At 40.4% G+C, this 15,348-nt stretch overlaps 1 protein-coding gene across 3 annotated transcripts in view; it reads left to right on the top strand.

Moving 5' to 3' along the window:
- Positions 1 to 14,552, top strand: part of med25 (mediator complex subunit 25) — a 30,858-nt gene extending 16,306 nt beyond the window's left edge. Inside the window, exons 16-20 of one of the 3 annotated variants that reach the window (XM_084925216.1) lie at positions 9,095 to 9,205; positions 9,424 to 9,495; positions 10,938 to 11,108; positions 11,196 to 11,316; positions 14,045 to 14,552. In XM_084925216.1, the coding sequence (XP_084781342.1) occupies positions 9,095 to 9,205; positions 9,424 to 9,495; positions 10,938 to 11,108; positions 11,196 to 11,316; positions 14,045 to 14,148 (579 nt within the window). In that variant the 3' untranslated portion in view covers positions 14,149 to 14,552. Of the gene's footprint in view, positions 1 to 9,091; positions 9,206 to 9,423; positions 9,496 to 10,937; positions 11,109 to 11,195; positions 11,317 to 14,044 lie in introns of all 3 variants that reach the window. The other 2 variants (XM_084925215.1, XM_084925217.1) reach the window with 2 other exon arrangements.
- Positions 14,553 to 15,348: the final 796 nt, after the last annotated feature.

Here is a 15,348-nt window from a genome sequence, read left to right as displayed (position 1 = left end):
AGAACCTTGAAGCAGGTGGTCTACAGCAGCAGCAGAAGACCACACCGAGTGCCGTCAGCTAAGAGCAGGGAACCAAAGTTATATAAGACTGGAAAAACATTGCCTGCTCTAATTAGTCAAGTTATGCTTTGATGTCGGTGTGGAAGGGTTGAAATTTGGCACAAAATAAGATCAAAGCATGGCTCTATCCTGCCTTGTGTTAACCACTCAGGTATGTGGTGGTGGCGTACTGGTGTAGGGGATATTTTCTTGGCACACTTTGTACCTCTCAGTGCCAGTTTAGTGTTGTTTAGCAACACCAGATGATACCTGTTGCTGACCGTGTCCATCCTTTTGTGAATACACTGCACCCATCTTCTGATAGCTGCTTCCAGCAAACATTGCAGTCAGTTTACTGTGCTTAAATGGCCTCCACAGTCAGCAGAAATCAATCCCGTAGAGTCCCTTTGGGATTTGGTGGATTGGGAGATTCATATCACGAATGTGCAGCTGACGAATCTGCAGCAACTGTGTGATGCCGTGATGCTGTCAATATGCAGCAAAATCTCAGAAAATTTTCAAGCACCTCGTTGAATCTGTGCCACAAAGAATTAAAGCAATTCTGAAGGCAAAACGGGGTCCAACCCAGTGCTAGCAGGTTGTAACTAATAAATTGGCCAGTGAATATATAAGCACAATTTCCTCTTCTGTTCTGTTGTGTTTGCTTGGCTCCAGACACGACAGTCAGAGTGCAATGAAGTGCTTGTTACGTCTGATATCAGGCTGCTTTTGTCTCTTAAGCTTGTGGAACTAACTTACTTAAACGTGCATGCGTCACCTGTTCACGTCAGTGAAAAAATTAATTTGTTTTAATTTGTAAACTCCTGCACCTTCATTTCACTCTTGTTCATTAAAAACACATTGCACATGTGTTTTTTGGGATGATTTTTAGGAATCAAGCACTTCTCATGTTTGTTATTGAGACTGTCTGAAAACAAAGAGGACAGGCAACATGATCTTGAGATTAGTTAGTAAATTAGAAAAAAAGAATTTCTAAAACCTTTTTTTTCTGGCTCCTCTGTTGTTATCAAACTGCCAGCACCAGAGAGGAGGAGGAGACACTGTGCAGCTGCTGACTGATATCACAACTGTGTGTGTGTGTGGCAGGGATAATTATGTTTACCACATAAGATTCAGTGGTGGTATGAACTCATAATTTGTATTCATATTTTAAAAGAAAAGATCCTCCACTGTTGGAGGCATTATTGCCGTTGCTGAGTCTAGCCGTTTTTCTGCTTTTTGAGACTTGTAAAGGGGGAGGAGGCAGTAAGTGTATGTGTTCTAAATATTAGAGGGTTGAGGAGTAGTGTGTGTTGTGGAGTAACGGAATACATGTACTGGCGTTACGTATGCAAAATACAAAATATGAGGAACTGTATACCGTTACAGTTGACTAGTAGTATGCAGTTACTTTGTTGAAATAAATGGATTGCAGGGCGGTCTTTTCCTGTTTCATATGTGAGGCTATCCCCTCTCAAATTTTGGTAATTACACGCATTGCCGAAACCCAAATAAAACACGAAATAAAAAGCTCTAATGTAAGGGTCCTGTTAATTTTGGTGGCGTCAGTTACACAATGTACCCGAAGCCAGCACAACAGAACCAGCAGTCAAAAGAATCGACCTCCAATCTAAAGAAACATCTTGAAGTAAGTTCTTTTTTAAGAACTTAACCATTAGCCTAGTTCAATTACCTTGTTTTAGTTGTGTTAGCTACCTGGGCTATGTGCGACTTCAGTGTCTTCAATCTACTTTTGCTGTGTGATTTATTACTATTACTGAAGGCTTCTCGCCACCGAGCTAACATTGTTTGCTGGCGTTAGCTGAGGTTAGTTCATAGACTGCAGGCAGTTAGAATTGATGGATAGCATTAACAACCTGCTAGCTGCAAATAATCATGCGTAGTTCTGAAAGCAGTCTATGAACTAACCTAACAATGTTAGCTCGGTAGCGAGTAGCCTTCAGTAATAGTAATAAATCACACGGCAATAGTACATTCGTGTAGTTGTAAAAAGCATGACAATATATTACGTAATCCAAAGTATTCAGAATACGTTACTCTCATTGAGTAACGTAACGGAATGCGTTACAAACTTCATTTTGGGGCATGTATTCTGTAGTGGAATACATTTTAAAAGTAACCTTCCCAACACTGCGTGTAAGTGGCTTTCAGTCACAGCAGAGGCCATCACCACTGGAGCAGCGAGGCTTGTAAAAATGTTGGGGGCGGGTGCGTGGAGTCGGGTCTGGGCATTCTGCGTTAAATCAGGACTGGGCATCCAAAAATGAAAGATGGCAGCCTCCTGAAGTTTTAGCTTCGTTTTGGGGAAATGACAGGAAGCAGAGGCACATATGCAGTCTATGATTAAACTACCAGGAAAAGATGAGTAATACATTTTCTGTGGACCTTTCAAGTTAACGTGATGATTCACATTTATAAATTGCTAGATTGTGTTCTTCTCTTTCTGAATCAGGTCTTGATTTGCTCCACAGCCCTCATCCAACGTATTGCAGCTCACTAGGCTATGATTTTAGCATTTTATACACCAGCATAGTTAGAAGCACCTGCACCCCAATCTCTGGCACCGGTTTGTGGTGCAAAATACAGGCAGTCCCGTACAGAAGAAGAGTGAATAATCTCAGGTTTAAGGTTTCTTCAGGAGGAAAGGAGCAGGAATTTTAAAGATGAAAACCTTGTCTTATTTTATGGTACCTTTGAGAGGTAATGTCATTTTGCTATACAGCAAGGTGAAACCAAAACATTCACACTAGTTGCTGTGCTATGTTTGGTATAATGTGAAAAGTGTAAACTTGTGAAATTCAGCTTTAAGCAAAGAAGATGGGGTGTTAATTTTGCAGACTGTCTAGATGTTAGCATTACATAAGACGTGCTGTAGGAGGCAAAGTGTGTGTCACTCTTCATGGACAGGATAAGGAGGTCTAGAGACAAAGCCCGCCCTCCCACCTCCTTCCCTTCCATCTCACTGGCGAAGGTTCCCTGTTCCTGTGGCAGAGTTCATTACAGGTTACAAACACTGCTGCTTTGTCCACATGACTTGGAAATTTCACTCTCCCTCTCTGCTCATCTTCATCGCCGGAGACGGGGTGATTTAAAGTGTGTCCTCTGGATTAGCTGTCTTTTCCATCACAGGGCTGTACTCCAGTTTGTAGCATCCAGGGAGGAGAGGTGCAGCGTAACTGTGAAACAATGCAGCATCTAGCCAAAGAAGCAGTGTGTCTCTCTTTAAAAATGAAGCCCGCTGTCGGCTTTACACGAGTTGGATCACATTTCTTCACGCAGTCTGCTGTCATCAGCGATGATAGCGCTTGTTTACTCACCCCGCTAATTTTATGTCTTTGCGAATGCGCATAAGCCTTATATGTAACTTGAAGTCGTGTATGTGTATGAGCATCAGGGCATTTAGATTAGGCAGTAGACATGAAATTATAATGAAGATTTTTTTTTTTCCTGCCTCTTGTGTATCATCACATATTCAGTGCTGCATTACTAATAGTGAAGCGGTAGAGCAATCTTAACATAATTAAAATTTCAATTTGGACCCGTGGTTAAGGTTTCTCTGTGTAAAGCCCTGGAGTGGCATTCTTTAGGAACAAGATTGCAGTTTGTTCTGTTCACTGCAAAAAAAAATTAAATATTTTTCCCTTAAAAGCAATGCAAGCTCCTAAACCTTGATCCAGGATTTCACAGGTTAGTGGGTTAAAGACAGGAGATAAATCAGAGGCAGTAGAACAGAAAGAGGCAGCTGTTTTGTTAGTTCCCTCAAAAGACCTAAAGCTGTTTGTTGCACTGCGTTTGTTGGTCAGAAAACATACCCTGCATTAGTGCAATCCCAGGGTGATTTCTTCAGATTCAGCAAGATGGATGGGTTAAGGTGGGTTTTTTGTTTGTTTTTTTCCCCCCATCTTCCATCACAGTTTTTTTCCTCCCTCAGTGTCTGGTTAATAATTTGTGCTTGGAGGAGGGATGAAACACCCTTCATTCCTCCTCGTCTCTCCCTTAGTGTGGAATCGCACAAAACACCACAGCACCCGCAGAGCACAGCTAACTCAGGAGCACCGCTGCCAGTTTCAAATTCTGCCTTTTCAAGCACCTACCACTTGTCTCATATTGCAATAGTCTGTCTTGGCTGATTTCTGTTTAAAGTGCAGGACTCTGCAGATAAAAGTCAGATGATACTGACTGCAGTTCATTTTACTTCAGTATTTCAGGTGCTATATTTGTGAATTATTCAGACTCTCTCTTAGTAACAGCAACAGGTTTCCTCTTTTCGTGTCGCTGTGTTTAACTGGAGATGCATATTGTATATGATATCCCCCACCCCGCCAGACGATGCTGGCGGATTCAGTTTGTTTTAAACCGTGAAATCCAAAATAACAAACACCTCAGCTGGTGGTGCTTGAAGTTAAATCTCCGCTGGTGTATCATCGTCCTCTGTGTTTGCTTTTGCTTGCCGTCTGTGCACACACATGTACAAAGAAAGTCAATATGTGGTTTCACACTCTTTCAGCATTGTTAACACAGTAAACATCAACTACATATAGCAAATATGAAGTTCTGTAAATATGGATAATGGTTTCATAGCATTAGTATAAAAATATCGAAACCTGTAAACAGTATTGATTTATTTGGCCTAGATGGGTTTTTTTGTTTGTTTGGATAGGTTCTTATTTAAAGGGAATAAATTAAAATCGATCGTGACATGCCCATACTCATATGTATGTTATTGATGACTGGAATCATTTCTTCTGTCTTTTTGATAGGCCACACAGACCACTCCAAAGTAACAAAAAGTCTTTCTTCTGTGATTTAAAAAAAAAAAAAAAAAAAAATACTCAAAAGGTTCAGATGAAGTTAACATGAAGCTTCATAAGTCCTGAACACATTAGCAGGGTTTCAGAGTTCCTCTTTTATATCTTGTGAGTCTTTACTTAATGAATCCTTTATTTAAACAGGTAATCTCACTGAGATCAAAATCCACTTTAACAGGCTCTAGAAAGTATGAGCATGGACAAAACATACAAGTAAGCACCATTCCCCAACTCTCTGTGAATGGTACTTATGACCATTTGCATTTCTTTTTTTTCTGACCTCACAGCCCATTGTTCGTTGGTGGTGCTAGTTTCAGTCATTATGCAAATGTACTGTTTATAAGCTTGAGGAAATCTGCAGTCGGCTGAGACTGAGGCTGCGTCCACACTAATGCGTTTTCGTTCTCTCCATTTTGGCCTTCCGTCCACACTGAGACGGCGTTTTCCCCAAGGAAAAACGCAGCGTTTTGGAAATGCTCTCGAAAACGCATACATTTCAAAACGGAGCTGTCCCGTCGCAGTGTGGACACTCGAAAACGCAGACTTTCTAAAACGATGATGCATTTTAGTCATGTGATGCAGTCATGTGACCAATTAAACAAAGATGGCGTAGTGCATTATACAGCAGTTGTTTTGATTGCTCTCAATTTTGACTGCCCTAAAAAAGATGAATATCAGTTTGTACATGCTCCAGATAGCTTTTCTTCAAATCCTTTAATTCTCACTCGCTTTTGCGCATGCGCAGGACTGGAACGTAAGCGTTTTGGGCCGGTTCAATGTGGACAAACAACTCTGTGAAAACGACTGAAAACGCTAGTGTGGACGGGAAGCGTTTTCAGACGTAAACGCCGTTTTCAAATCTACCCGGGCTAGTGTGGACGTAGCCTGAGGAAGTCACTTGGGTGATTGACGAAACGTTTCTCCCACTGAAAACGCTACACCCAGATGAACAGAGTCAACTTTTTGGGATTTGCTTACTTGGATGATTGAGCATGGATCAAAACACAAGTACATACAACTTTCTTTCACTTAAAGTGGTGCAAAAACAGTTGTACTAATGATCAAGAAATCTGTCTGCTCTTCATGTGCCTGGACAACCGTTCAGAACCCCGTCAGTCTCAGTGGATGTGCTGCAGGGGACCCAGTAAGTGCTGTGTTGAGTTTGAGGTAGATTGGATTTGGCGGTTCTCATATTTTGGCTAAAAGTTGTTCTCTGTTCTTAGTGTTTCCCCCAGAGTGAGTGTAGCCACTCTGTGTGTAGTTGGGGAAAGACACACACACACACACACACACACACTGAGATGATTGTTTGTTTTATTTTATTTTACTTTCTTTTTTTCTACTGAGGAGAGCCATTGGCATTAACACAGTCCCCAAGCCAAGTTAATTTTGCCAAACCGTCACCTTGACCCTAATGTACTTCGAGCTTTAACCCGAGAACCAAGAATTAACCTGCAAACAGGCCTTTGAAGGAGTGTTAAAAAGAAGAGCTGGCTTAAAAAGAGGGCCCAACACTCAAACTGACTCTTACAAAAGTAACTGGCCATGGTTTTTTATTTGTTTTTGTTTACTTTGGCCTTCATATTCCTCTGACAAAAGACTTGAATCACTCACTCATTTTGTTTGGATGAGCAGTTCTCCAGAAAGCTGCAACCCACAATCTGCCCAAACTGCACAGCCACGTTTTGAGTAGGCACAATCACACACAGATTCAGCAAGTGTGTTAAATCCTTTTTTTTTTTTTCTTTTAACAGCAGCTTTAGGATTGTCTCCATGTGACACTTTTAGGTAAACGCTGTTAAATAGTAGCTACAAAAAATAAACTAGTTTCAACTCTCCCTGTGTTAATGTTTAAAAAAGAAAATAAGCTAAATCGTTTAACTTAAATCCACTTGTTTCAGTAAAGTAAGAACTGTTTCAGTTTGATCGTGTGACGTTCATGATATCATTATAATATTTGACATCCCACACTTTAAAGATTTTGCCATAGTTTACACATAACATAAAGTGGGTATCCGGTGCTGGTGAAAGAGGATCAGCCCTCCTTTACGTTGTGCATACGCAGATGTGGTTTGCTTTTAGGGTGAGGATTGGAGATGCATATACACGATTATCAAAAGGAAGTCCAGGCAGAATGGCAGATTTAACAGTGGTCTTCCTATTAGCAGAAGAGAAACATTATTTTTCATCTGGGCACTAATCAGATTTTATCTTCAGTTTGTTAATTGGATTTTGCATTTGGGAATAAAAAGCAATTTTAGCCGCTTGAATATTTGTAACATTTAGCAGTTTTCAATTCAAGATCCATTCACTTAAATTTGGACTTTTTATATAACATATATAACAAAACAGCATATTTATATATTTATTTTTGGCAGTTTTGACAGTTAGGCAGTGGAATGCTTACAAAAACAAACGACAATTTGTTTTTATTTTCTTTTTCAGCTGATGACAGGTGGAAGGACTGACTGCTGCAGTTCACCTGTCACACTGTAACACAGGTGTCCTAGGGCAAGCTCAGAGAGTGCAGAAACCTTCAATGGAACAGAAAGGCCACAGGTCACTTGAGCGCGATTTTCACAATAAATATACCCTCAGGAGCTTTCTGACGTTTCTGGTTTTAAGCAAGAGGTGTCAGAAAAACTAACACAAGGATTCACAGGCCTGTAACAGCCATGTGCTGATAGCAGCATTGATCCATTTGAAGTTGTTTCCTCATCATTGTGTAGAACAATTTGGGTTGTTCACACACTTACAGGAAGTTAGAGCTGGGACCGTTGTAAGATAGGTTAGGTTCACAGCACTGATGTTGTGTTGTAGCAGTAATAATTGTGGTTAGTACAATTTGCGAAGCTACATCTCTAAGTCAGAATCCAGTCTAGATCCAGTGATACAGTAGCGCTGTGGAGTGCTGGTTGTTGTCACATAGCCAGCTTGTGGAGGACTGGGTTAGGAGAGGGCCAAGAGACTTTGTTTCTGGAGGACCCGGGCTAAATAACTTTTAAACGACCTGAACCGCAGTGCAAAATTGCAGGTTTGAATTAGTGGCTGTGGGAGAGGAAACTCACCAGTGATTTGCATTCGCAGCTCACAGATTATGTCTGCCATGATTTGCTTTCCTCAGAAATTACCTGAGCGTCTGCTAGTAATGCTGTTAAATCTGCATTTAAGGTTATGAGTGCTGCTGCAAGAAATTAATCAACGATTCTCAGATGCAGCAAACAGATTCTGTCTGCCATGGATTTCATTCTTATTAAATTATCTAAACTTTGTCAGTTTTCTAAAAGAGACCCCTCTCCACCCAAGGATAACAGATAAAAGCCTTACTGTTGTTAAAGTAACACAGACTTCAAGAAAACTATATATGCAAATCTATATATTATGCAAATAATAATTTGGTTACAATCAAGTTATATTATGATAAATGTAATCAGTGAATAAAATTATTTTTCTGTACTGCTGCTGAGTGATGTAACTGCAGACAGGCTGTATGAGTCATGGTTGGATGTTGCAGACATGTCTGGGCTTTCCCAAGAGGAGGGAGAAAGGGAAGTAGGAGTAGGAGAAGCTATAAAGCTAAACTGTGGACTCGCTTTTTGGATTTTTCATGAAACAATAAGGGTTTAAACATGTTTATAAAGCATTGTTACATCTTTTTTAAATGGTTCTAACAGGTTCTAGCCCACTAAAGTAGAAGCCTAGCAATGTATAAAGTGTACATATCATCAAGGGGTGAACTGCCGTTAACCGGTGGACTGGTAACTGTATTCAACTAACAGGGCTACTCAGTTGAAGCGTGTTACCAGAGGATGCAGGGTAGTCACCTGGACGTGTCTCCCTGTCACAAATTTAAATAAGTTTCTCGCAGTTCGTACTAGGATAATAGACTTGGGCTTGGACTTCCTATACAGGCGTAACTGGGATCTGTCACTGTGCTAATGTTCAGTTCCTGAACCATCAAAATATGGTCTGGTTCTTTTAAGTGACCAATCCAGGGTTTGTGCCCACTCTGCATTTTTTTGTTTTTGGATTAGTTGTTTTTTCTTTCTGGGTTTTTGTTGGATTTTTTTATGTGTGTGTGCGCGCATGTGTGGAATGTGTGAAATACAGTGGTGTCATTCAAGTCATATACTAAAGAGATGGAGCAGTGTTGGAGTGGAGACCAGTTAAAGATGGTTAAATTTTATAATAACCGCAGTTTCTTGCTTTCTCTGGTTATTCAGCAGTTAAACAGTGCAGCAGGACCTATGCAGCCCAATCAGGTCCCCCCCAATCAGAACTTCATCAACAGAGCCCCGGGTCCTATTCCAGTTTCCCACGGCAATGTCCAGCAGCAGGTAAATAAATGAACCCGCTCTGTGCTGGCTCGTCTGCCCGTTTTCCCTCATCAGATTCCTCCTGCACTGCCTGATGTTGACACCTGAACTGCCTGGGATTTCTGCATGCGTTGCTGCTAACTCTTTCCTCCACTGTTTTTTCTTTTTTTTTCTTTTTTTTCCTCACACTTCCACCACTCTTCTCCACTCCCCCTCCCTCCTTCTTCTGATCTGACCAGTCTGTGGTGGTGGGCATGCCCCCTGTTAGTCAGGTCTCTATGATGGAGGAGCAACAGAGACAGAACAACATGGTGAGACCCAAAGTAGCTCTCAACTTAACCAACATGTATTTACGTTGTTCACAAGGGCTTATAATTATAATATTAGAATTCAGTTGTAGGTCTTACTGAGCTACATCGATTATAATACAATATATAGTATAATAAGCTCCTTGTGTCTTCATTCAAAGCTACCTTACAATTGCATCTCTTGTCCTGAAAATCAAGAAACATCCGTTTGTTTGACGGTGTCAGGAATCTTGTATTCAACCTTTCTCACACGTGATGCAACATTATCCAACATCCACTACATGGACAAACGTCCTTGGCCACCTACACAACACATTGTAATGTTGTCTGGGACTTTGGCTGAATTACTATAGCTCCTAAATGCTTTCCCTTTCCAGTGAAAACTCTCAAATTCAAAGATTAAGAGGTGTGACCAAATAATTTTGCTCATACAGTGCATGAGAATTCAAAAATACAATGAGGCTCCCTCACTTAAACCACATGGAGACTTTTTCCTACATTGTGACGACTGTGGAATTTTTCCCAACCTGATTCTTTCATGATTTCTCTTACATTTATGTGTGAAAATGTTTATAGCTATTTCTCTCAACCAATTGCTCAGCATCAGCCTGGTGTGTAGCTAATTTACATGGACTGTATTTAAAAAAACAAAAAAATGGAGGTTGACGTCACCTGTTGGTTTTAGACTCAAATTTGAGGCCTAATTTTTAGCTTTGTCAGTTTTTTTGAGCCAGGAGTGATTCATGCTATTCATGCTAAGCAAGGCTGGTTTTAGTGCTGTTTCGTTGTATCTTAACATGCAAGCCTGTGGGGATTGACTCACCTTTGGAGCCAGCCTCATGTGGCCACTAGAGGAACTGCACATTCCATAATTGCTTCATTTTTCAGCTGCTTGCTAATTTCCTGTCACAGCATGTGTGCTGACGTTTTAAGTTCCTGTTGAGTACGTCTGAGGCCGCATGCCCTTGATGCTAAATAATACATTAAACTGATGACATGCATGCATATGTTTGTGTAATTTAATGAAATTGATCTTTTATTGTCATCTGAAGGTTTTTAGACTGTAGTCGCCAATATCAGACTCCAATAACTCCTTTTATTTGTAGTTGGCTGGGGATCATATTTAAGGTACCCCGAGTGTGTAAACTGAGATTATGGGTCATCCACCCAGTAATTTGGAGAGCCAGAACTTATTTGTCTTATTTTTCCATTTTTAGAATAAGTGCAGGTCAAGTTTAACTTTTTTTTTTTCTTCACTTGAACCAAGTGAATGCTCAGTGAGCCTGCACAAACACTGCTTTTTTGTATGTGACAATGTTGAATTCTAATTTGTCACACCACTGCAGCTGCTATTAACAGTAGCATTACTTTCAAAAATAGCAGTGTTTGTGATTACTCTAATTAATATTTAGGCTTAACTCTTAAACTGTGTGGCGTTCCTTCAGATGACAATGAGAGCTGCCGGACCAACCAATCAACAGCCGCCCGTCAGTGGCGCTCCACCTAATCAAGTTCCGACTAGCGGACAAGCCCCGCCCCAGGGTCCCATCCTTCGCCTCACAAATCCAGGAGCCAATCCACAGCTTCGCAGTCTCCTTCTCAGCCAACAGCAGCCAGTAAGAGAGCACCAGTCAGCTGTTCGAATGAATTACCTTGTAGTAAATGCTTGATTCTGAAACTGTTGTGTGTCTCTGTCCTTGCAGCAGGGTGGGGTGTCTCACATGCCAAGCATGATGTCTCACCAAGGTTTGGGACAACAGATGGTCCACCAGGCCCCAGGAGGTGGGGCTCAAATGCAGAGCCAGTGGAGGCAACCCATGACAGGTCAGCAAGCATCCCACAGAGAGGTGGAAAGAGTTCACTAATATTTGACTCAAGTAGGCATTTAGAATACGGGTCAGGAAATGTGCTCATTGAAGGATATTAAGCTTGACATCTAAAGAAAATAATAACTTTTAAAGGTCACATTTCTAGAAACTGACAACAAGTTAGATATGGAAAAAAAAGAGCAATTCTTGTTTTATTCCATTAAAGATATTTCTGCAGACTTTTATTTTCAAAGCAAATTTTAAAGCCACCAAAGCAGCCATCTGTATCTAACAAAAGTTCATGGACTTGTTTGAGTTGAAGATTTAATTCAAGTGTGTGTGTTTGTGTACTGGGCAAATTTTGATTCGTGACATTTTATTTTTGTGCACATTGATTGAAAAAAGTCTGCACACGTTCTGGTGCATTAATCTATTGATTTCAAACTTTAAATGTTTTCATTGCTTAAAAAAACAAGAGCAGTCAGCCTCTGCTGAGCCTGAAAATTCCCTCAATGCAACGCATGAGCTGAGCCCATGGAACCAGAAGGATTTCTGGGTCCACATTAGTTCATATGATATATGTTTTTATGATAGAAGTTCAAACAGGATGAACGTGTGCTTCATTTTTCTTAATGCAATTTGATGTGTTTTTGTGAAAATAAGACTAGAGATGTCCAATTATATCATGTCTGGCAATAGAATACTTCACAAGATACCCGGACCAACATCTGGATAGACTCCAGAAAGTTAATTACATAATCTTCTTGGCAGAGGTAAAACGATGTTAAATTTTGGTAGGAAGTGGCGTGACTCAGAAAAGGTTGATGAGGAGGGCAGAAAGTCTGAGCCGCAACATGGAGAATCTGGCCATTTTTTAAAAATAAAAGACCCAGTAGAGATTAAATGTTCTACTTCTGAAATGTTCCTTTTATGATGTGAAGCTGTGAGATGAACAGGCTTTTTGGATCATGCTTTATAGGGATATGTCCATTGTCTTCCATCCAGTGTAATGTTTATGCCACAGCTGGTAGGGCTGTGCGATATGACCAAAATCTCATATCCCGATATAAGACATTTATCGTTCCGACAACGATATATGTCACAAAAATTTAACATTTTCTGTAAATTTTGTGAATCTCAGGCAACTCGACTTGCGTGAAGTGTTTTCAGCTGGGGGGCGTGTACCTGGAGTCGGGTGTTACATAAGTTGAAACGGCCGCAATTTTCTTTGTGAGTATTTATTACACGGCGTGCTGCGGGGAAAAGCCTGTTCTAACGTTTATTTTTTAGCACCTGACGGCTCTTTTTAGCTTTTCGTCCGTAAACATTCTGCATAGTATTTCACGTGATTCAGTTTATTTTGAAAAATCAGGACAGAATTTTCAGCTTTATTGTGAAAGGTCTATGTGGAAAATAAACAAGTGGACGGCAGAGCCACGCGATGATTTTACCGTCATTGTTGCTAACGACAACGCTTGAAAACAGTGGCTTGTCCGTCCGTAGTGTGGTTATATTAAATATAAGAGAAAGAACTTAAAGGAATTCTACAGTAACCATCAAAACTATGGAAAAATATTGCCGTAAACAGTTTATTTTGTGACACCACGAAACAAACGATAGCATAATATGAAACGATAGACATTTTCATATCATCATCCGATATATATCGTTATATCGAACAGCCCTAACGGCTGCCCTAAATGAACAATATTGGTAATTACCAATATCATTTATGTTTCTACAATGGTTAATCTATTATTTTTTTAATTGCCCAAACAGAATTATTGTTTGTATTCATGAATTTACAATTTTACTGACCTACAAAAAAGCAGAAATTTTTTTTTTTTTTTTTTTAATTATTAGTTTTCTATCTCAGAGAAGTGTAGTGTGCCAGCTCGTGAATTCAGTTTATTATTTGCCTAATAAATAACAATATAAATGACATTTTTTTTGACAGAAGTATTTGTGTTTTTATGTTTTTATGAATTTGTAATTTACTGTAGAGGTTTAGTGCTTTATTATTGACTCGAAATTACACAAAACACTATCGTAATCTAGTGTTTGGGGTAACAAATTACTTTCTATAGGGAGTAAATAAATTAAATAATGTGTTGCGTTTGAAAAAGTGCAGAGTAGACGTGGCTTTTCTTTTTTAAGAGTACTGAAATCCAACACTTGTTACACCCTCTGAGAGTATGGATTGATTTTAGTCACTGGTTTGCTTTGTGGTTTGATATGCACGTACTGCAAGTAATCAGAAAAACAAACAAAACAAAGCTACGCTTCCAACAGAAAACACAGCCGCTGTGCAGTCGTCCCAGTCTGAACACTGTCAGTGCCATCAGGCAGTGCACGTCGATGGGGTGTCAAAGATTTCCCTGATGATAGAAATGGCTCCATATACATAATCTTTGTCTGCGATTGCCTGTGGTTTGTTGTTCATGTTTTACTTTGAGAAAAAAATAAAACAGCAGCACTTGGCTTCGAAATCCTGCATGTCTGAGCCAATACATTTTATTGCAGCGCATAAACATTTTAGCTCACTGTACACAGTAGTTAAGTACCTTGATGTTTACTTATCTCAAACAAAGTGTCTCTAAAGTAGGTCTCTGTAAAAAGGAGAACAAATGCAGTGCCGCGGCATATTAGTTCTCACTATCCTGCTTTAAACTCTTAACTTTTTCTCCCCGCTTCGGTTTTTAAAGCGTTTCCAGAAACTCTCTTATCCTTTCTTCCCATCCCAGGTCAGATGATGATGTCTGGAGCTCAGAGAGGAGCCGTCCCGCAGCCCGGGATGCCACAGGTCTCGAGCATGATGGAGGATGAAGTCCTCATGGATCTTATCTGATGGAACTGGGCTTTCGATTTGAATCTGGGCAGCCATTTTCCAGTTTCGACACATATGTCTGCTCTGTCGCTTTAATCCTACAAATGTTCAACGTAATTAGGAAACAAGTCATAAGCAGTTTTTTTTTTTTTTTTTTTTTTTTTTTACAGGACTGAGTCGCTGAAGTTAATTAGGGGCAGACAATGTGAGCATTAGTTTTTCATGTAAATGTTCAAACCATCAGCACGCTAATCCCCCATACTACACACAGGATAGAACAAGCTATCATGCTTCTAGAAATTATACTAAGTTTTATCATTGAAATGGAAACCTGTGTTATTTCTTTCTTTTTTTTAATTAAGATTTTTTTAATTATTGATCATGTTGTTTTATGGAGATGAAATAAAGGTAAACATCATATAAGACCAAGTTGTTTGTGATTACAAAGAGGTTTTGTTGTTGATGAGTCCGCACTCCTACCGCCACCCCCGTGTGAACGCCGCTTGGACTCTTAAGGTGGGAGAGAGTGAGACTGAAATAGACACAGTAATAGATAGTTTGGTGTCTTTTTCTGCCAAATAGTGTCACAGTGTTAATTTTAACTACTCCAATATGTTGTGGAACCATAGAGAGTCTCCTCGTGCCAAGTAGTCCTACCAGATGGCATCAGTTGGCCATGTTTCCCTTGGCATAACGTACAAACAGGCTGGCCGCATGCGCACATGGCACGGACTCCACATATATGCCCACAGTCTGCTTACGCATCAGTTCTATTGCATGTGAGTTAAGTCCTGTACATCGACAAACACGGGCCGGTTGTGCACCTCGTGGTGGCACGGGCGCTGAGAGAAAAGGGAGAATGACGCACCTGAACTTTTCAGTTTCTCACATATGTTTAATGACATATGTCAGTTTATGCAGTCCCCCCACCCCCCAAAGAACGTGGACACTGTGTGTACACACTAACCAACAGGAAATGATGTCAGTCCCTGTCACCTGGGAGACTGAGACGGTTGCTAAGATACCGTGACAGTGGGTTCTTGTTTCTGAGCTTTTTCCTCAGCCCCGCTTTCACATGGACTCACACAGATAGACACTAGTCCCTCAGTGGCTGGTGTTCATCCCTCCCATCCCTTAATCACTGGCCGGCCCTCGGAGCCCGGCTTAGCTTCACTTCATCTTCCTCTCTCCCTCTCTATCTCCGTCTATCTGCGTCCATCT

This window comes from Perissodus microlepis, chromosome 4, assembly GCF_051167445.1.
Source record: "Perissodus microlepis isolate ML-2025 ecotype Zambia chromosome 4, ASM5116744v1, whole genome shotgun sequence".
NCBI classification, from domain to species: domain Eukaryota; kingdom Metazoa; phylum Chordata; class Actinopteri; order Cichliformes; family Cichlidae; genus Perissodus; species Perissodus microlepis.
This window is presented reverse-complemented; position numbering and strand designations above follow the sequence as displayed.